The sequence below is a fragment of the Ictidomys tridecemlineatus genome, chromosome 8, assembly GCF_052094955.1.
Source record: "Ictidomys tridecemlineatus isolate mIctTri1 chromosome 8, mIctTri1.hap1, whole genome shotgun sequence".
In the NCBI taxonomy this organism is placed as follows: domain Eukaryota; kingdom Metazoa; phylum Chordata; class Mammalia; order Rodentia; family Sciuridae; genus Ictidomys; species Ictidomys tridecemlineatus.
Genome location: NC_135484.1, coordinates 155,191,564 through 155,212,249, shown reverse-complemented (window position 1 = coordinate 155,212,249; position 20,686 = coordinate 155,191,564). Strand labels below are relative to the sequence as shown.

Sequence of the window (20,686 nt, the reverse complement as noted above, 5' to 3'; positions counted from 1 at the left end):
GACAACAAGGATGGAAAAAGAGGGAGATGGGTTTTCCCCTAGAGCCTCTGGAAGAAGCATGGTCCTGTTGACACCTTGAGTTTGGTCCAGTGAAACCTACTTTGGACTTCTGACTCTAGAATTGTAAGAAATTGATTGAATCGCTTTCAATCACTAAGTTTGTAGCAATTTATTAAAGGAGCAATAGAAAAATTTTAAATTTCTACAGGACGCAAATAAGCCCAACTAACTAGTAGTCTTTCTTGGGGAGTACGACAAGAGTAGCTGTGGAGGGAGGGGGAATTTAACTCAGGAAGTTTGAAATCAATGAATGCTCAGAGGGCAGGTCCCCACCCCATTTTATAAGGGTCAGGAGTCAAACTAGGAAGATACAGTAGCAAAAACAGTCCGAAAATTAAGAAGCATAAATAAGACACAGACCCAAGCATCAGGAGTCGAGCAGACAGACAAGAAGCCGGAAGGACAGCGGGGGCAGCTTCAGGGAGCGTTATCAGAGCGATCCAGCTCACATCTGCCCGCCCATGGGCACAAACGCCTCAGGAAAGTCTAGGTGACGTAACCACATGGGGCTGAGGAGGTCTTCGGCCAGTTAGCCAGTCGGTCATTTCTTTTGTCCAGGAACCTCTGGGACGGCATATTTCAACCCTGGCTTTACCAATTCAAACACTCGTTCAAGGTTATGTGAATTCTGCAGAGTCACCGGAGACACTAGGAAGAGAAGTGGGGTTGGCTTCTCGGTCCTGTCTCAGAGCCCAGCTCCATGGCAGCCCCCCACCTTTCAGGACAGGCCTGTTGATGGGATGGCTGCATGCTCAGCGCAGACCTGAACAACACGGTGACGTCTTCTGAGTGACAACCTGAAAACAAAGTTAAAAATTAAGAGGCAAAGCCAAATCCAGCCTCTCTGCTCCAAGATCCCAGGGTCAAACCTGGTGCTGTCTGCCACGTGACTTATTATTTATCCCTGTGAGGCGCCTGGGTGTGAAAGGGAATAACAGATGGGAACTCCCTCTTTTTTTAAGCCAGCCTTAAAGTCCGGGGCTTAAAATACTGGTTTAATGGTGAAGGTAAGTGCTTGTCTTCTTTTGGGGGAAGGATGCTACTTTCTAATCTATCAGAGATCCACTGGACAGAGGGAACTATTTGAGGGAACCTTGGAGGAAAGACATTATCAGCAACCTAAGAGTCTGCATTTGAGAATGGTGTCTGGTTCCAAAATGAGGAAGGAACCTTCTGAGAGGGGTCATGAGTCGGTCAAGACCCCAGAGCAAGGCTTAAGGGAACACTGGTGCAGATGGACACAGTGGACGTGGGTCACTTCCCTGAGGACTCCGTGAGTATTGACCGTGGCACCCCAATGAGTCGGGCTGAGTGGACGGTGAAAGAAACAGTGGATCAGAACCAGCGAGGTTGGGCTGGCGGCTAACGAGCTTTTCCAGATTTCTACATGTATTTGAAATTGCCTCTCAGGAGGAGGAGGAAATGACTCAAGTTGTGAATAGGCATGAAGGCAAGAGAGCGTGTGGATGCTTCTAGAAGTCCCTGGTGTGCTGCCCACCATGCAGCTGGGAAAAGGTGCCCAGAGGTCATGGTTACGGGCAGTGGGACTGGAAGGAAGCCTGGAGTCGGGGTGCAGTGCCGTCTCCCAAGCTACCCCAAGAAAACCCCGGTTCTAAAGCAGGGCCCTGGCTGGGGTGGGGGCAGGGGAGGGCAGGCTGTGTCTCCGGGCACTCCTGCAGTGCGCTGAGCCTGGGCCTAACTCCCTTCCTGTCTCCCGCGGAGGGGGCTCAGCACACTTTTTCTTTTGTTGTGATGCAATTCATAAGTGAACGGACAGTGCAACAACGATATGCTGACAGAAAGGTTTTTTCAGAAGCTCTAGGCCCTCAGCAAGGTCCGCGGGTGGTGAGGGGGAAGGATTCTCCTCATGGCGCGGCCTCTGACATTAGTGCAAGATAACCCCCTCCCCACCCATCGTCTGGACTCCAGGCCAGGAGAACCCACTTTTAACGGAACAAGTTTAACACCAAGTCAGCACCCATCAAAAGCACTTTGTCATGAGTGTGTTTTATTTGCCCTGCGGCTGCACTTCTCAGGGACCTGAGGGGCCTGGTGCTGATGCTGAGGTGTTGGTCGATCCTGCCCAGGTCCACACCAGGAGCCTTCCCAGGTGGCCTGCTCTGCGGCGTACAAGGCGTGTCTCTTACCTGGGTTTTAACTCTGACAGTCCTGGGAAGTCACAGCCTTCCCTACCTTTCCTACGGAGCAGTGAGAGCTCTGGGAGCTTAGGAAACTCGCCCAGGTTTGCAGGCTGGGAACGACAGAGCGGGAGTCACTCTGGGAACCCTGAACTGCAGGTTGGTGCTCTTTGAACTTCGCATTGCATTTACTCTGAGTAAACCAGGAGACTCGACTAACAGATGGCGCAACCCAGGCCGCTTGTTACTGGACTTCTAAGAGTGGGAGAAAGACTGTTGTAGCCAAATAATGCATTCGAGACTAAGAGGAATGGGAAAAAGGTATTCTTTACCCTACGCGAAACCATAAGACCTATATCACCAATTTTATCTCTCTATATACCCTGGGCTGTGTCATCGTATTATTTTATATAGATATAATTTTCCTTTAATTTCCCTTCAGTTCTCTTCTTGGTACTCACAACGTTACTCTAGGATTCATTCTTTTTTTTTTTTCCAAAGTGTCCCTCCTGAATGGGAAGGTCCTTCACAGAACCACGTGTTCTCAATTGTCTGTAGTTAGACGGAGCATTATCTCACTGTCTTTCAGGGCACATCAGTCAGGCTGGGGCTCAGAACCCATATTTCACAAGCTGCTGGGATTACATTAGAAAGATGGTTTTCATTACGATCCACAGAAAGATTCCGCTTGAGAATGGGGCTGTTTGCCTGATTTCTGTATTTGTCTCATGTAAAGGAAACAAAAGGTTGACAACTGAAAGCCATTAAGGCAAAATTCAAAGTGATACTTGGAACCATAAAAGCTACATAGGGCTTTTCCCCCGTTTGACATCAACAGAGGATGGGAAGGAGGACGGAAATAACGGGTGTGTGAAACGATTCCACCACCTTAGGAAACACAAGAAAATGTAGTGGTTTTTTTTGTTTGTTCTGTTTTGTTTTTAATCAAGCTCTTAAAGTATTTTTCATCATTAAATTTCTTTCTGAAATAAATATTTAAAAGTTGATTTAAAATTTATAGATTTCCATTTAAGATGCCTCAAAATGAAGATACCCTACTGTGTTTTAAGCGTATGGCTAAAATAGTTAGACTATAAAAAGAAAGAGTATTCACAGGTAGAAGGAGCAGCCGCGCCTTTAGAGACCCGACAGGCTCTGAACTGTGTGGTTTCGGGAATTTTCATGCTGTCTGCACCTGTTTTTTTCATCAATAAAATGAATATTTGGGACAGAAAATCTCTGAATCCCTTTTGGCTCCAAGTTTATAAAGTCCCTGAGGAGCTGGGGAAGCTGAGTGCACTGCTGCCTCCAGCAGGTCCTGGGATCTTCAGAACCAGACAGGTCCAGGAGGAGACGTGCAGACTCCAGCTCTGCACCTGACAGCTCCCAGCGGAGCCTGGAAGGGCCGCGCGGAGGGCTGCAGGGCCCAGGGCACCTAAACCTCAGCCAGTGCCGGAAGCCTTCAGGTCAGAGCAGTGGCCACCTGTAGGCGCTGCTCTGCTCCTGCCAGCAGTTCAGCCTCCTCTTCTGTCCGTCCTAAGCAAACAGGAAAATCTGAAAACTTAGAGGGGGAGTCATGCTACTCAGACTTATAGAAAGATCTGCCTTAAAGAATACTCCTCTGTCCATGGGATGAAGCCTAAATTGTTTTAGAAATAAATTTAGTTTCTTCTGGGTATTAAGTGGATATCTACTAATTATTAGAAAAACTTGGTATATATGGAAAATCAGAAGCAATAAAGTGACCGTCTTGTTCTGTACCTCAATAACAGCCTCTGGGAACGTGTGTGACCCTGTTTCTGTATATGTGACCTGCCAATTCTTATTGTTAGGTTAGTTTATCTCCAGTATTCTGCTGTCACAACTAATACTGCAAAGGATAGTTTTGTACAGAATTCTTCACCCGTATCGTTGCTTAATTTCCTGTATCCTAAGGTCGTAGGTTATGAACTTCGGTAAAGATGCAGATAAGTCTTTTAAAGCAGGAAGAGAGCAAACCTCAAATCATGAAACATAAATATGATACTGGTTTTTTTTTTTTTTTTTTTTTTAAGTCATGGCAGAAGTAGTTTGAGGAAGAATGGAAAACTAGCAATGCCTTCGGGGTTGGGGATTTTCCTAGAAGAAGCAGATGTATACATCCCCAAGAGAGTTTAGTACACAAAAATCAAATTAAACAGGTCCATTTGGACTCGTGAATTTTCTTTGCCTGTCAAAATGACTGGATTTTAAAATAACGTAGTAAAAAATTCCCATTCAGTGTAATTTTGTAAGTGAAGGAGGATCTTGTCAGTCCAGTAAAGTGTCCAAATTGTGTGAGGCACACAACATTTTTTAAATATATTCATATATATATATACACACATATATATTAGTTGTACTTGGAGACAACACCTTTATTTTATTTATTTATCTCATGTGGTGCTGAGGATTGAACCCAGTGCCTGGCACATGACAGGCGAGCGCTCTCCTGCTGAGCCCCGACCCCAGCCCCAGCACACAACCGTTGGAACCTTTAGGTGTCTGACAGGGAAGTGCCGTGCCGCTCCATGCTTCATGTTCAAAGGGGAGGCCACGGAACACGCTCTATTATCCAGAGGGAACGGAAGCAAGGTCTGAATGGAAGAGAAGCCTGCTCGGGCACCTGCTCCTCAGCTCCCTGGTTTAACTTCACTGCTTTCCTGAGCTGCTGCAAGTTGCACTCTCACCTTCGCCTGGTTCTCTGGGGCTCCATAAGTCATCCGTGATTTTCCTCCTTTATTCCTGCAGCACCATTCAGCAAGGAGCCTCCTCATTCCTGAGCAGATGAGGAAATGGACGGGGAGAGAACTGAGGGCGTGACTGAGGATATCCAGCAGCCTGACCCCCTTATGAAATCCTGTCCTGCTAAAGCAGAGCAGGAGCGCACCCAGAAATCTTGTGGCTGTGCAGGGACCACACCTGCTGCTGGTGCCCAGAGGTGGCAGGTTAGTGGGAAGAAATTATTTGTGTGTCATGTCTCGGCTCCTGTTCTCCCTACAGATAGAAGCTGGTCGTGGTCTCAGAGATTCAGGGAAGAGGGACGCCCCACCACTAAGCAAGGCATTGTTGACAGAGGAGCTAGATGGACCAGAAGCCGACCACCAGGAAAGGTGAGCCAGGCCCTGATCCCAGGTTGCAGGAGACGGAAGCCTTCCTGGAGCACTTCCTCCTCTCCCTCCCTTCCCATCCTTTCCCATCGCCCCCGTGGGGACTCCCATGTAGCATCAGACCCAGCCACAGCCCTGACTCCTGTTGCTTTTCCTTAGGGAGCCCCTTAGATTAGCTGCCGGAAATTGCATCAGATGATGGATAAGTTATAGGATCTAAAGAATGAAATGCATCTTGGAAATGTTATTTTTAAGCCAATTCCTAACTTCTGTAGGCATCCCCCCTAGAATACCCTCGCCAAGTGACCGGCTGTTCCCCAGAGCCAGCCTACAGTAATGTGGGAATAATCCATTGCAGGCAATTAATCCTATCCTAAGCCTATTTGGCCATTAAAATTTATTTCTTCTCTTATTTTTTTTATCTGTTTCTTTATAGATACTCTCTATTTTCCTTTACTCCCAGTTCTTTAAATATGCAAATAATAATAATAATAAAAAATTCTGACCCATCCTTCACATGGGAATTTTCCCAATATCGGGCCATTGTTCCACTTCATGGGAATGATAATTTTTTTATTTTTTATTTTGAGACAGAGTCTCACTAGGTTGCTGACAGCCCCACTAAGTTTCTGAGGCTGGCTTCGAACCTGAGATTCTCCTGCCTCCGCTTCCCAAATTGTTGAGATTACAGGCATGAGACACCATGTCCAGTGGGAGTGTTTTTTAATGTTACTTTTGCTTCAAAAAATGGCTCTACACGTTAACTATTTATTTTAAAAGCTAAATCCATGTGAAGCCAGGGCTTAGTGATACACAGCAGAAATGTATAGCTAATGGAGGGAGAGCAAGTCCCCTATCCTCTCTCATATGTAAAAAGAGAATCCTTGGCTGTGCACCCAGCTTAACCCAAAGGCAGCTGTCGATGCATGAACGGGCAAACTTTATAACACACAAATGTGCATAGCAGATGAGACAGACCATGGACTCCTGACCCGGGGACTTGGGTTCCGTGCTTGGCTCTGCACTGTCTTCCCATCCACTTGATCTTGGAGCTCTGTGAATGTCGTACTTAGGGTTTGTGTCATGTGCTTCCCACATCTCTGAAAGAAAGCTCATCCAAGATCCCAGATTCATTGTCATGAAGCCAAAGAATATGACAAAGGAAGACTGCAGAAAGGATCCTCTCGGTGGGAAGGACATGGGGTCGTCTGATATCTGAATTTCCTTCTGACTTAGCCGGGAAAGAAATGGGGGGAAGGGTCTCAGTCGGGGCGCTCACTGCGTATTCTTCTGTCTAGGGCCAGATTTCTGTTCACTGCGCTACGGGCTGGCTCTCATCATGCATTTCTCAAACTTCACCATGATAACCCAGCGCGTCAGTCTGAGCATCGCCATCATCGCCATGGTGAACGGCACCCAGCAGCATGGTCCATCCAATGCCTCCACCCAGGGGCCTCTGGCAGACAGCCTCCACAACCCAGGCAGATCCGCCAGGGAATTTGGTACTAGGGTAAGTGCGACGGAGAGCAAGGCTCTTTGTTGAGGAGAAAAAAAAAAACAAAACTGAAAGGAAGGCTTGGGTCTTGATGCTGCAGAGTATGGAAATATGAACTTTAATGACAAAGTAAAAAGAACTGGAATTATTTTTGAGACATTGACTACTTCTGTGATAACAATAATCTTTCATTCTTCTTTTTCTTCTTCTTCTTCTTATTAGGTAGAGGAGATGTAGGAAAATATGTAAAAGACTATAAAATGGAACAAACAGACTATGGGTATCCTCAGTGGAAAACCGCTTACTGTCTACATGCCTCCTTCTGGGCTAGCCAATTGGATTTTGATATCTGCACCTTTCACTGTTCTTAAGTCATTTTGCAGCTCTGTGGTTATACACAATGAATAAAAATGCAAATGCTTCTTGTCTATAGCTTTGCAAATGAATTCTGTCCTGTGGAGTCACCTTGTACACGCCTCCTCTCAACAACCCCCATCCCACCCAGTTGGATAAACCAGTTTTGCCGTCTATTTAAAATCCATTTCAAAACGACTGCCTACTTTAATATGTGTGGTTCTTTGAATCTTCCTTTGAACGAGCTGTGACTTCTTACTGATACCCTCATTGATCAGTGAGTTAAATATAAGCTGTGTCACAGTGCATTTTATAGTCGTATGAGAATCATGATTCTACCCAATTTTAAAAACTATTCTTCGAACTATCCTTTACTGAACACTTCTAATGTCATTCCTGCAATTCACAATTCATAATGTGATTTCATAATGACATTGGGCCCAGCATGACTGTAATGACCTCCCCACCTCTAGTCTTTCCATCACCCATTCTGCCGCTTTCCTGTGCTCAGGACTTTCAAGAGAACAAACACTGCGTCCTCCAGACACGCCGTGCCTCTCTAGAACTTGGTCCTCAGTCTCAGTGCGCTCCTCTCTGCTGCCTGTGGCCCAGGGAAAGTCTGGGCTGAGTCTGCCACTGACCCTTAGTTTCTGATCTCATGACATCGTTACAAATGCTGCAAGCCTATTTTTGCTATTTTATCCAATAAGAATCAATTTCCCTTTTTCTCTTCATACAAAATTTATAGTCATTCTTCAAAGAACGGTTCAAAGACTGCTTCCTTCCTGGGCCTTCCCAAGTAATTCTTCCCTTTTCTCAAAGATGCCATTTTATTTATTTCAACCTCAAATATTAATTCTAACATGAATCATGTACCTGTGCCATTTATGATTATTTTATATGAATACAATATTTCTAATATTTTTCTTTTATACTGGGGGTTGAACCTAGGGGCGGTTAACCACTGAGCCATATTGCCAGCCTTTTTCTTTTTTCTTTGAGACAGAATCTCACTAAGTTGCTGAGGCTGCCTTTGAACTTGTGATCCTCCTGCCTCAGCCTCCCAAGCCGCTGTGATTACAGGCGTGCATGACCGTGTCTGGACAATGTTTTTTATTTTATATTCTTTGTCTATTTAATTTACAATATGATGCCATCCATGTATCTAGTAGACAACCAAAAATTGTTCCCTGAGTTATATCAGAAGAAAAGTGTGATCTTCTACATTTGTAAAGTGTGTTGGGAATTTGGGTCTTCTGGGGGCAGACTCTAATTTCCTAACTTGATAATTCCTTTTAATTAGGGGATTATTTTTTGTAAGGGTTTATTAGACTTGTGTTTATATTACTCTTTCAAAGGAGAGTCGATGTCACTCAGCTTTTACAGACTAGTTGAAAGGAAGCTCAGAGTTAACAGGTGAATTGCCTCTTGGCCGCTCTTTCCAAATATTTCCTCCTTCCCATCTTCACGTGGCTGACTGTTGACCTTGGCCTCTGATTTTCTCTCCTTCTAAGAGAGGCTGACTAGAGGTGAAAGGTGGAACATGTGAATTAGGTGAGAGAGAGAGAGAGAGAGAGAGAGAGAGAGAGAGAGAGAGAGAGAGACATAGGTATTTTACTGTAGGGTCTCACCTACCCCAGGAGGCTCTGACTGTAAATAGACTTTCATGAAAGGACTTTGTAGCAAGGAGTTTTCTTTACTCCTTTTTCTTTTTTCTTTTTTGCTTTCACCTTTTTTTCCAGGCCTCTGTGTATCAGTGGAGCCCAGAGACCCAGGGCGTCATCTTTAGCTCCATCAGCTACGGGATCATCCTGACTCTGATCCCAAGTGGATATCTGGCGGGGATCTTTGGAGCAAAGCAGATGCTGGGTGCCGGTTTGCTCATCTCTTCCCTTCTCACCCTCTCCACCCCGCTGGCTGCTGACGTCGGAGTGATCCTGGTCATTGTGGTCCGGACAGTCCAGGGCATGGCCCAGGTATCCAGAGGCTTGCTTATTCTGAGTGGGGTACAGATTCCCAGTTCTGCGAAGAGCAGAAGTCACACCGCTTTTCGTTGCAGGGCATGGCGTGGACAGGCCAGTTCACCATCTGGGCCAAGTGGGCCCCTCCACTGGAACGAAGCAAGCTCACCAGCATCGCGGGCTCCGGTAAGGGCAGGCACGCGCCCCAGGCTTGCCAGATGGTCCAGCCTTCGGTGGCCTTCCCTCTAGAAATCAGAGGGCTGGGGCGAGAGGGGAAAGTGCTCCTGAAAAATTCAAGAACATGGCCAGGCACCTACGGAAGGAGGGGGACATCTGTGCGATAGAGACACCAGGGCTGAGAAGCAGAAAAGCCCCTGGGAGCCCGCGTCCAGCAGCCCTGTGGGAGAAGGGCGAGAGCTTGAGGGATGGCCCAGTGGAGGAGGTCAAGTGGGCCATCTGAACTCCATTTTAGCAAGGCCACCAGAGCTCAGAGCGGCAGGGAGATGAGTTCCCAGGGCCAGAGCCATGGGAGCCACTTCGCTTTCTGCACTCAGGAGTCCTCGCCTCGGCCCTCCGCTGTGAGGCGACTTCCTTCTCCAGGGAGGGGACTTAAGGGAGGTGGAGATGAAATAAAGACCCAAATGCAGAGAGCCCGTAGGCAGTACGGCTGGGACTTGAGCCTGGCACTCTGGGTCCTGGTGCTGGACCTCCCTCCAGCGTGCCTGGTCCTGCTGGGCCCTCTGCCGCCTCGCTGCTTTCCCCGACCCGAGGAACAGCACTGCAGAACCGCCTTCCCTTCCAGCTCCTCAGCCCCAGGTCCCACGGGCAACCACGCCTGTGAGATCCCCCACAGCAGCTCCCCTGTCGGTCAGTGCCGTCCCCACCTCCTGTATTTCAAATGCTCCCAGCTGGTCCTGTCCTCTAGATTGGTTTCCTCCTGGCTTCTCTTCCCATCAAAGCCAAGTTATCTTCTTAAAGTTCGGATGGGGCATCTCTGCTCAGTTTCCGGGGCATCCTCAGAGCGCTCCTCTGTGATCAAGGAGTGGAGAACAGGAGGACGTGAGGGTGCTCTGCCCTCTGGTGCCAGCCTGCATTCCACTAGCTCCCTCTGCCGCAGGGCTCGGCGGGCTTCAGTCCCCCAGGGTCCCCACATCCTCACTCTGCTCCCCGTCACTCTCCTCCACGGGCTTCTATCCCTGAAGAGTTCCCTGACGCTGGTCTTCTTGCCTACGTGCCACCATCTTATTGCTTGGCTCATATAAAAAAATTCTTCCATCTTATAATCACTGTTAGTTTATCCTCATGGGTATTTCCATAGAAGACATTATAGCTTTATTTTCATATTTCTATCCTATACCATTTTTTGAGTTGGAGATTGAATTCTATGACCCATTAATAGATGATGACCACTAAGGGGTCATAAAGTCAAGTTAGTGGGTAAAAATCACTGAAGAGTGAAAGTGAATAGAATAGACGCTGCCGGGTGCTCTGCCATGGTAAAGGTAGGTATTGGTTCATGAGACTCTGGTTGGAAGCATGTGCGTGTGGTTGTGTGACAACTGTCTGCCTATTTGGTGTATGCCATGTTGCTGTAGACGAGTTGAAGATGTGTCTCCTGCCATGCGTCTGCGGAATACGCTGTGGTTGTTTCAGGGCCTACAGTGTATTATACTTGTGATGGTGGGTTTTTCCCTCTGGACCAAAAGGTCCTTGAGGACAGGGGCTGTGGCTTATTAATTTCTGTGCCCAAACTCATATGGTGCCGTGGGACATACTGATGAGCTGTGATTGAAGAGTTTCTAGGACAAACTAGGGGGCTTAGCGCTGGCTGCGTTGACATGGGGGAGCCAGTGAAGACCAGGGACATGTCACTATTATTTATTGATGGCAGTCACCTCGCAGTGTTCATGGAAGAATTGTGAGCAGGGACCATGCTCCCACCACTCAGTAAGGCTGAGTCAGCCGCCTCACCACAGGGACAGGGTCCACAGGGCTAGACAGTCTGGCCTTTGCTGATTTCCTAAGTGTCTTCTCCTGTTCCCTTCAGGGGCAGCGTTTGGATCCTTCTTCATCCTCTGTGTCGGGGGACTGATCTCCCAGGCCCTGGGCTGGCCTTTCATCTTCTACATCTTTGGTGAGTCATCTTCTCTGAGATCCTAACACCTTCCTGGGCGTTGGTTTTCACACCGCCCACCTTCTTTCCATGTTAAGAGAAGATGTCCTCGTTAAGTGGAAAACGAGGAAGAACGCCAAGGTTGGGTAACTTTCTTAATCTTTGGGGACACCCCATGCACAGGGCAGAGGAGATGACTCTGCACTGGTGCCAGCTTCTGACCAGTCAGCATGAAACCTTCCCCTTCTGCCCGGCGCATCTACTCAGAATCTGCACATCCAAAAGGCCTGGGCTCTGTGACTGAGCTGTCACAGCTGGTTGAGGACATCTTCAAGACGTCTTCACATTGTGATATAATTGCTCTGCCCGTGAGGCCCTTGACCTGTTCTCTTCAAGCTGAGTCTTTCGAAGCTCAGTTCAAACCTCTCCTTCTCCAGGGGGCCTTCCAGGACCTACGCCACCAGATGCAGCTGTTCTTTATGATTCCGACTGATATTTCCTCTCCGGGTTATGGGGGGGGGGTGCCGTCATCTGTGCCCCCTTCTCATTTTCCTTCTAGATTGGGCGATGCTTGAGGCAAGGCGTCGTTAGATAATATGTTCTATTTATCACTTTGGTGGCATCAGAGTGTCTGAATTTTATCTTCAAAAAAAAATGGATGAATACCAGTGGAACAAATCGAAAGAGCATTAGTCCCCAAAGTATTTTACCGTAGAATATCATTCCAGTGACAAAGCCCAGTACTGAGACAAGTTTCTACCGTTGTTCTTTTTAACAGAGCCACATGGTGTCAATAAAGATGGCTCTGGCTTGGGTCGCTTTCTCATGAGTGAGGCTAACCCCAGATGTTTTGTGTCACACGTTAACCAGGTCTTATCAAGAAGTATTTCCCCTGGGAATCCGTAACGGATGTGGTTTGAATACAAATAACACTCTGGCAAATGTGCTGGAAATCTTTCTGGCCACACTGACCTCCTGGCAGGTCGGTTCATGTATGTAGAAGTGCTTTCTGACTCTGGTCCTGACTCTTCTGATCTTCCCAAGCAAGGCAGTCATGTGTGTAGTGCAGAGTTGCTGCTAAAACACATACTGCTATAAACTCGGGAGTCCTGAGAACGAAGAGTCGGCTGGCAATGGTTGGCTCCTGCCCCTGACATCTGTAGAGGGCTCTATTGTTGACAAAAGGCAGATCTGCCCTTGGGGGTGGTATCTGAAAAGGTTCTGTGGAAGAAGTAGCTTCATAGGATGGGCAGAAAGAGATGGAAAACCTACGCCTTGGAGGTGGCATGCTGAAACTGATATGGTGTGGTGGAGAAAGGCAGGACGCTGCACAGGACACTGCCCCCCACGGGTGCACACACCTACCTGGAGACTAATGTGCGCCTACTTCCCAGGTAGCATTGGCTGTGTCTGCTGTCTCCTGTGGTTCACGGTCATTTATGATGACCCCACGCATCACCCGTGCATAAGTGCCAGGGAAAAGGAGCACATCGTGTCCTCTCTGGCCCAGCAGGTACAATGGCCCTCCCAACCCGCGGGCCATGGGGAGGTGCCCGGGCAGGTGTGGGCCTCCAGGTAGAGGTGTTCTCTAGACTGTCCCATCCCCAAGCTGATTAGACATTTCCTCTCAGCCCAGTTCTCCTAGACGATCTGTCCCCATAAAGGCTATGGTCAGATGCCTGCCGCTTTGGGCCATTTTCACGGGGTTTTTCAGCCACTTCTGGCTGTGCACCATCATCCTAACGTACCTGCCAACCTACATCAGCACTGTGCTCCACGTCAACATCAGAGAGGTGAGTAGCTTCCTGTACTCGTGTGAAGTTCGTGACCATGACAAGAGCTCGGTGCCTCCTGCTGCATTTTGTCTTTGCTTCTAACTTGAAGCTGAGTCTCAAAGTGGCCCTGCAGTGATGCCCATGTCACAGACATGGAGATGGGACACGGGCGGGATGACTTGCCTGAGGTTGGAGGACTGCCAATGAGAGCTGCTGCAGCCTCTTTGCCCTAACCACTCTGCTACACTGCCATGCCACCTGCATCTAAAGCTTCTCTTGGAAACTAGTGACACTCTCCCTGGAGACCAGCTGGAGGGGTGCTGTTTCTTTCACCAGAGACGTGTCCTTCCCGTGTGGCGAAGGATGCACGCTTTCCTCAAACCACTCAGGAGGACGGGGACAGGCTAGTGGTCTGTGTGACTGAACACTGGGGGCGGAATTTGCGTCTGTAACTACGTGTCCGGTTTCCTTCCTGCAGAGTGGGGTTCTGTCCTCCCTGCCCTTTATTGCAGCCTCAAGCTGTACAATTTTAGGAGGTCAGCTGGCAGATTTCCTTCTGTCCAGGAAACTCCTCAGCCTCATTGCCGTGCGGAAACTCTTCTCGTCCCTGGGTAAGGACAGGCAGGAGGGTTCAGGTCAGCAGGCCCTTTTCAGCAGTGGCCTGAGGGGGCTGACAGGTGTCCTCCCTGCCCAGGGCTCCTCCTTCCATCACTGTGTGCGGTGGCCCTGCCCTTCGTGGCCTCCAGTTACACCATGACCATCGCTTTGCTGATTCTCATTCCTGGGACCAGCAACCTGTGTGACTCGGGCTTCATCATCAACACCCTGGATATTGCCCCCAGGTAGGAGCTCTGCCTGCCTCCCTGCTCCAGGGCACTCGGGCATTAGACCTCAGCCATCACCCTGCGGAGCTTCCCAGCTACTGACGTGCGCCAGATGGAGGCGGGAAGGAAGTAACTGGAAATGCAGTTCACGACCATGACCTGATGTAGCATTCTTAGAACAAACTCCCAGCAATCATTTAGATAAATAGCTTCTCAAGCTCCCGACCAGAGATTAGACTGTGTGCTTTGGGAAAGGGCCCAGAGACAAGTGTTTTGGAAGTTTCTAGGGTGCTGACTGTATTGGCTACCACACATGGATGGAGCATTGAGAGCCGACCCCTGTGCTAGAAGCTTCTTATAAACCAGCACACCTCATCCCTACAGCTGTGTGAGGGAGATCCTGCTGCTGCCCCCAGTGCAGGCAGAAGACTGGGGCAGGAGGGGTCACGTGGCCTGACTGTGGCTGCACAAGGGAAGAGCTGGACTAGGACCCGCACGGTTTGGTCTCCGAGTCTGTGTCCTGCCCTGTAAACTGCCTGCCAGGCTGAGTGGTGGGGTGGAGAAACTCAGCCACCCAGATAATGGAGTCTGGTATTGTGGTTATTGACCCAGGGGGCAGGTGATTTCATGGTTGGTGAATACATCTCACCCTGATGTCCTTAGGAAAGCGAAAAGCCACACGAGGCACAATGATGTGCCATTAGAGAGGGGTTCGCTGAAGATGAATTGTGCAGAAAACATCAATCCACCCGTAAAATCATCTTCTCCACAGGTACGCAAGCTTCCTCATGGGGATCTCAAGGGGATTCGGCCTTATTGCAGGAATCGTGTCCTCCACAGCCACCGGATTCCTTATCAGTCAGGTTGGGATTGTTATTGAACATCTGCAAGTGGCAGGTATCATTTGAGGCATTGGACATACACACAGTGCTCTTAAGGCGGTGGGGTCTGATGGGGGAGCCACAGGTGTGATCCCTGATCCACGCACCTGTAAGTCAGACGCAGAGGTCAGGTTTCCCAGGGGGAGAGAAACAAAAGCTGGGTTTCTGAAAGTGAAAGGCTGTCCAGGTCATGGCAATGGGCCCAAGCAAGGTCACAGATGGCAGGTCTGACTTCCTGTGCTGAGAAGCAGGAAGTCCTGAGTTCTGAGCACAGTGAACGACAGGTGTCATCGGAGCAGTGAGACAGAAGGCAGGGGACAAGGAGGAGCGTCACCAAGACTCTTCAGGCTGAAACCACAAAGGGAACGTAAAGTGTCCAAGGCTAGTCTGAAGAGACTGAGCTGTGGGGGAGAGCATGCTGGGCATGGTGAGGAGCCTGCCCTGAGGTCTGCTCCATGCTGGGAACCCTGAGTAGGAGAGGAAGGCAAGGGAGAAGGCGGAGCCAGGCTGGGATGGAGGCTGAGGAGGGTCAACCTTCAAAGCAAAGTTTTGTTTTTATTACATCAGGTTAATTGGGAAGGGGGATTGAACTCAGGGGCACTCAACCACTGAGCCACATCCCCAGGGCAATTTTGTGTTATATTTAGAGACAGGGTCTTTCTGTGTTGCTTAGCACCTTGCTTTTGCTGAGGCTGGCTTTGAACTTTCGGTCCTCCTGTCTCAGCCTCATGAGCCACTAGGATCAAGGGGTGTGCCGCCACGCCTGGCCATCAGGTTAATTTTTGAACAAATTGCTGAGAACCTGCTGTGACCACAATGCTGGAAATGGCTTGAGATATTCTAGGGATGGGTGAGGAGGGTCGCTTAGGCAGACCCAGTGTAAGCCATGTGTCCCTGAGATGGATACCTGAGGGATGCTTGTGACCGATGTCAACAGCCCAAGCAAGGACACAATCATGGGGTCTTGATGATGCCATTTTAGGCACAATTGGGAGTAATACTAAATTTTCATGAATGTTGAGATCCAAATTCCAGGGAAACGTTAGTGTCATTGGATTTGTTTTTGTTAAAGAGCTGACCATCCCAACCCAGAACCCACGTGCGTTTAGAGTGACCTTGTTTCCCTCAGTTTCATGGACCCTCTGCTGACTGAGGATGCTAAGTGTCTCCTGCACATGGTCCATTACATTCTTGGTGGTCAGCATCGTAGCGCACAACAGAGAGGATTTCTGTAGCTGCTGGAGGAGGAACTTGGGAGATTAATGATTGCCATGTTCTTATGTCCAGGATTCTGAGTCTGGATGGAAGAATGTATTTTTCTTGTCCGCTGCGGTCAACATGTTTGGTCTGATCTTTTACCTCACATTTGGACGAGCAGAAATCCAGGAGTGGGCCAAAGAAAGGACTCTCACTCGCCTCTGAGGAAGTGGAGCTGCACACTTAACTGTAGTACTGACTCTTGGCTTTTTGACATTTTTTACTTATCACCATTCTCTCTTTACATTCCTGACCATAGACATAGAGGATCTCCACTCTGGCTGAGTGTTCTGCCCTCTTAGGGAGCCTTCAACCATATTCTGGTGCCTGGGTCTTCCTCCAGAGATTCCAAATGAATCAGCCTAGGGTGGAGCCCAGATACCACTCATTGTTAGACTCCCAGGAATTTCAACATGCAGCATCTGTGTTGACAATTGCTGAACAAGGCTGAGAAGTCAATTCCTGTTGCTTTCAAATTTTCCTCTTTGGGAAGTACTAGATAAATAAAATCTATGTGAAAATAATCACTGATAAATACCTTCATGGGTGCGGTTATGAACACAGAGATCTGCTGGGAATTGCAGCCCTATGCCAGAGAACTCAGCTCAGACCTCAATTTTAAAACTGGTAATCCAGAGAATTAACATTCATTGTTTTTATAGGCTGAGAAACATGGATGCTTATTTATGTGGTTTAATTCTACCAACACTTACATGCTAAAATTAAGTAGGGCATTTTAAATCTATTTAGATTTGGATTATTTCCATCAGGCAAAGCAGATATTTGTTTATCCCAGCTAAATTCCAGATTAAAACCAGAAAATGACCAGGAAAAGATGAAGCGAATGAGGTTAGCTAGAATTCAGGGAGATATGACAGAATCGGAAGGCTCTTACTGTGATGTGCGGGCAACAATGTGGGCACAGGGAGGTGTTGAGACCAGGTAGAGAAAATCCCGGGGAAGGGAGAGAGGCGTTTTCAGGGGAAATGACAATTTATATGGGGGGGGGTTTGCTAAAGGTGTGAGGGGATACAGCAAGGCCAGAAAGGTAGGACTTCAAGGGAAGCCCCTGTGAGCCTAGAGAGGTCCTTCTGCCTTCTCCAAGTTCTCCTTCGTTTCCCAAGACTCTCCCTCATCGTGGGTCCAACGGACATTGACTCTGGCTCCGGCACCTCAAACACATCCTCCAGGTCATCTCCACACACAGCATATTCTGGTTTGCCTCAACTTTTTTAGAGAAGTTCCCACCCTAGGTAGACCCCTGTTAGAACCACAGGACCAGAACCTTGGACTAATTCAGCAGGTGAAGAGAACCTCCCAATGCTAATCGACAGGCTATTTTGTGAGTTGTTTTAAGGAAAATGGAGGGTGAGGCCCACAGGGTGACCCTGATATGAGAACACATCTGCTGTCCGGAGGTTGACAATGTATAGAAAAGGAGGATTCTTGGAAAACTCAAAGAAGAAAAGAGAGAGAGAGGAAAGTGAACAGGAAAATTATATACAGGACATTTTTAAAAAAAAAAAAAAAGGGGGGGTGGGAAGCCACCAAATAGAAAAATGGGCAAAGACTCAAACGGGGACTTCAAAAATGAGAAATCTAAGTTGCCCATCTGTATAAAAAATGCAATCAACTTCAACAGTTATTAGAAAAATGAAGATCAAAGCTCAAATGAGATACCATGACCCACTTAACAGGATGGATAAGATAAAAGAGCAGATGTTGGCACAGGTGTGGGGCAGTTGGAACTTTGTACACTAGGAATGTGAGTGTAAGTTAGAACTTTGGACAGCCACTTGGCGAGGTCTCCTAAAGCTAAGCTGGCGGTTTCCACAAGTCAGACATTTCGTTTAGAATTTCACACACATGCAAAAACATGCACAGCTATGTTCACAGGAGCCCTACCCAGAGTGGCCCAAAGAGGAAAGAACTAAGTTTTTACCTGGAAAGAAGAGAATAAATAAATAAGCCATGGTCCACTCACCCTGCAACAAGGATGGACAGACCCAGATGCACACCAGCACCGATGGTTCTCACGATACAACACGAGGAGAAGAAAACAAAAAGTACATTTTGTAAATCAGACAAAATGAACATATCTTGTTAATAATCAAATTAGTGACTTTCCTCGGGCAGTGGCGGGAGTCGTGCTTGGATGGGGACTGGTGATATCTTAGCTCTTGACACTTGTACGGTGGCTCAACATACGGGTATGTGCCACTTGGTGAGAAGTGTCCGTCTCTGAGGGTGCACTTTTGTAAAGGTGAAAAGTAAGACATTTACTTAAAACATGTTCAACATTTCACCCATTTCAGTTTCTCTTCTCTCTTTGGCTTAGGTGTGACCTGCGGAGCGCTTGGGAAGGGGTCTTGGTCCTCTCCTTTCACGTTCCTCTTTGTCCCCTCTCTCCTCCCCTGGATCCTCTAGCATCAGAGCAGGAGGGATGCATCGGGCAACCCAGTGGTCAGCTCCCGGACCAAAGGCCAAGTTCCCCAACAGCAAAATGATGAGCTCAGGCTTCCAAGAAGCCATGAGCCTGGAAGCCCCGGTTTCCCTGAGAGGTAAGAACCACGCCACCACGGTGGCCTGCGGGGCTGGTTGTCTGGTGTTCTGGTGGACACCTGATAGATAGCATCCGCCACGTCAGAGACTCTCGGGCACCTTTCCCTGCTTGACGGTTTGAGGAAGAATCACCATTCTCGCTTCCTAATGGCTTCAGAATAGATGTGACTGTGAGCTGGCAGAAAGATCTGGGCCCTCCCTCATCCCTGTGAATTGTTCTAACGTGAATGTGCACACGAATTAATCCACTTTCCCCAAATAGCTTATTGCCATCTACTTAACAATGAGGCAGTCTTTTCAGCTGTTAAAGTGTTATGAATTCTATTAACATTTCTTCATGCTGAGCAATTTTTTCCTTGATATCCTTTTACCGTGGGCTTGGATTCATTAACAGTTTATTCAGGGCTTGGTCTGCTGTGTCGGCATGTGGTCTGGCTCTGTATGATTTTGCTTTGTGTGAACATCAGGTGTGGAGATGAGGCGCAGGCCCGATTCACAAAGAGAAAGAGACACTTTCCTCAAGCCCTACACCCTGAAAACGATGAACTGCTATTTTTTAAATGACTCTTTTTATGTAAAGACTTGAAAGTGTTAATTTATAAAACTACATAGGCTTAAAGTCATTTTGAGGAGAGTTCTTTGATAACTTTCTCAATTTCCTTCATTTATTGTTCTTTTAAGTAAGGGTGTTTACATTTTCCTTGATCAATATTGACTATTTTCATATGTTGAAGGTCATCCATTTTAAACGTAATGTAAAATGCTTTGGCAAAATATTCAAATGTTTTGTCAAATTATCTCTTCATAATATACTCATTTTTATCCATATCTGAGGTTTTGGCTTCTTTTTTACTTTTGAAATGATGTGTATATACTTCTTTCTGCTTCATTGGGCCACTTAATAATTTACTGATTTTTTTTTATATTTTGTTTTATTTTATTTTATTTTATTTTGGTGCTAGGGATTGAACCCAGGGGGCTTAGCCATTGAGCCACATCCGCAGCCTTTTCTAATATTTTATTAAGAGACAGGATCTCATTAAGTTGCTTAAGGACTTGCTGAGTTGCTGAGGCTGGCTTTGAACTCACAATCCTCCTGGAGACTGCCCCAGAGCAGATGGGGATTACAGGCAAGTGCCACCGTGACTGGCTAATTGACTTATTTTAAAGATAGCTTGTCTTTTGACTTTATAATTTTTTAACTTTATCTTTTACCAATCTTATTTCCTACTTCTCTTTATTTTATTGACAAGTTTGTTGAGTACTTAGTTCATTTTCATTCACATCTACTTAATTATGAAAAAGAGTAAGTCTCAGAGGGCCGTTCTTCTCCAACTCACTTTGGTGGGCAGATTGCATTTTGATGTATTGTGCCCCTTTCATGGTTTTCTTGATACTTTATTTCTGCAGTTAATAACCCATGGAGAAAAGCAGCCACGGTGCCTTCCCTGTGCATCCTCTCATAACCCATGATGCAGAGTTCCTTTTTTTCACATTGAGAAAAAGTGCTTTTTTTTTTAAGTTTGTATCAGTGAGGATGTTTGCGTTTAGTTATTAAAACCATCCTGGCTTGGGTAAGCACGGGTAGGCTATTCACAGACACTGAGTGGAAACAGGTCAGATGCTGCCGTGTCTTAGCTGCCGACGGCTCCCTGCTCAGACAAGGGGGCATGAACCAGCAGCGTCCATTCTCCTGTCTCCCTGCTCAATATTTAAGGTCTCCCAGAGAAGGGTTGGTGACATTTAGGTCACACCCAGTAGGCAAGAGAGTTCTCCAAGATAAAATATTAGAGATATAAAGTCAATTTTTCCTTTTTAAAGTATGACATAGGACCAGTTCCACCTAAGCCAGATACCGCTAAAGCGTATCTGGAAAAAGTGCGAAGACATTTTTTTCCAGGGGCTCCTCCTCGCTGCCCCAAGTACCTCTGCAAGCCTCAGGACGGGACGCAGGGAGGCCAAGCGCATGGAGACCCTGGATAGGATCCTTGCTTGAAAATTCAGGCCAGTCTGGCACTGGGAGCTCCACTATTTTTGCGGTTCTCAAGACTAGTCCTGGGAATGAGTGCCATTTAGAGAGTGGCACAGGAGGATGCTGGCACACAACGGTTGGATGTAAATGTGTCCTTGTCCTCATA

General features: G+C 47.4%; 1 protein-coding gene across 2 annotated transcripts; it reads left to right on the top strand.

Annotated features, from left to right (window-relative positions):
* The first annotated feature begins 595 nt into the window (after window positions 1-595).
* On the top strand, window positions 596-16,510 carry Slc17a2 (solute carrier family 17 member 2). Of its 2 annotated transcripts, none has more exons than XM_078020641.1 (12): window positions 596-1,067; window positions 5,220-5,329; window positions 6,625-6,836; window positions 8,918-9,151; window positions 9,235-9,322; window positions 11,184-11,270; window positions 12,644-12,762; window positions 12,881-13,042; window positions 13,503-13,635; window positions 13,719-13,866; window positions 14,621-14,745; window positions 16,017-16,111. In XM_078020641.1, exons 2-12 carry the CDS (start codon window positions 5,302-5,304, stop codon window positions 16,022-16,024), a joined length of 1,344 nt encoding a protein of 447 aa, XP_077876767.1. In that variant the 5' UTR covers window positions 596-1,067; window positions 5,220-5,301; the 3' UTR covers window positions 16,025-16,111. The 2 variants fall into 2 exon arrangements, with proteins under 2 accessions (XP_077876767.1, XP_005337092.2); XM_005337035.4 differs by having other exon boundaries at window positions 598-1,067; window positions 14,621-14,711; window positions 16,017-16,510.
* The last annotated feature ends 4,176 nt before the right edge of the window (window positions 16,511-20,686 follow it).

Excerpts from the sequence above, each read along its gene's own strand:
- Slc17a2 (XM_005337035.4), top strand. The coding sequence starts at position 5,302 with ATGGACCAGAAGCCGACCACCAGGAAAG. Across the intron at positions 13,636-13,718 it reads GAAACTCTTCTCGTCCCTGG|GGCTCCTCCTTCCATCACTG; the intron begins GTAAGGACAGGC and ends CTCCCTGCCCAG. Across the intron at positions 14,712-16,016 it reads CCGGATTCCTTATCAGTCAG|GATTCTGAGTCTGGATGGAA; the intron begins GTTGGGATTGTT and ends TCTTATGTCCAG.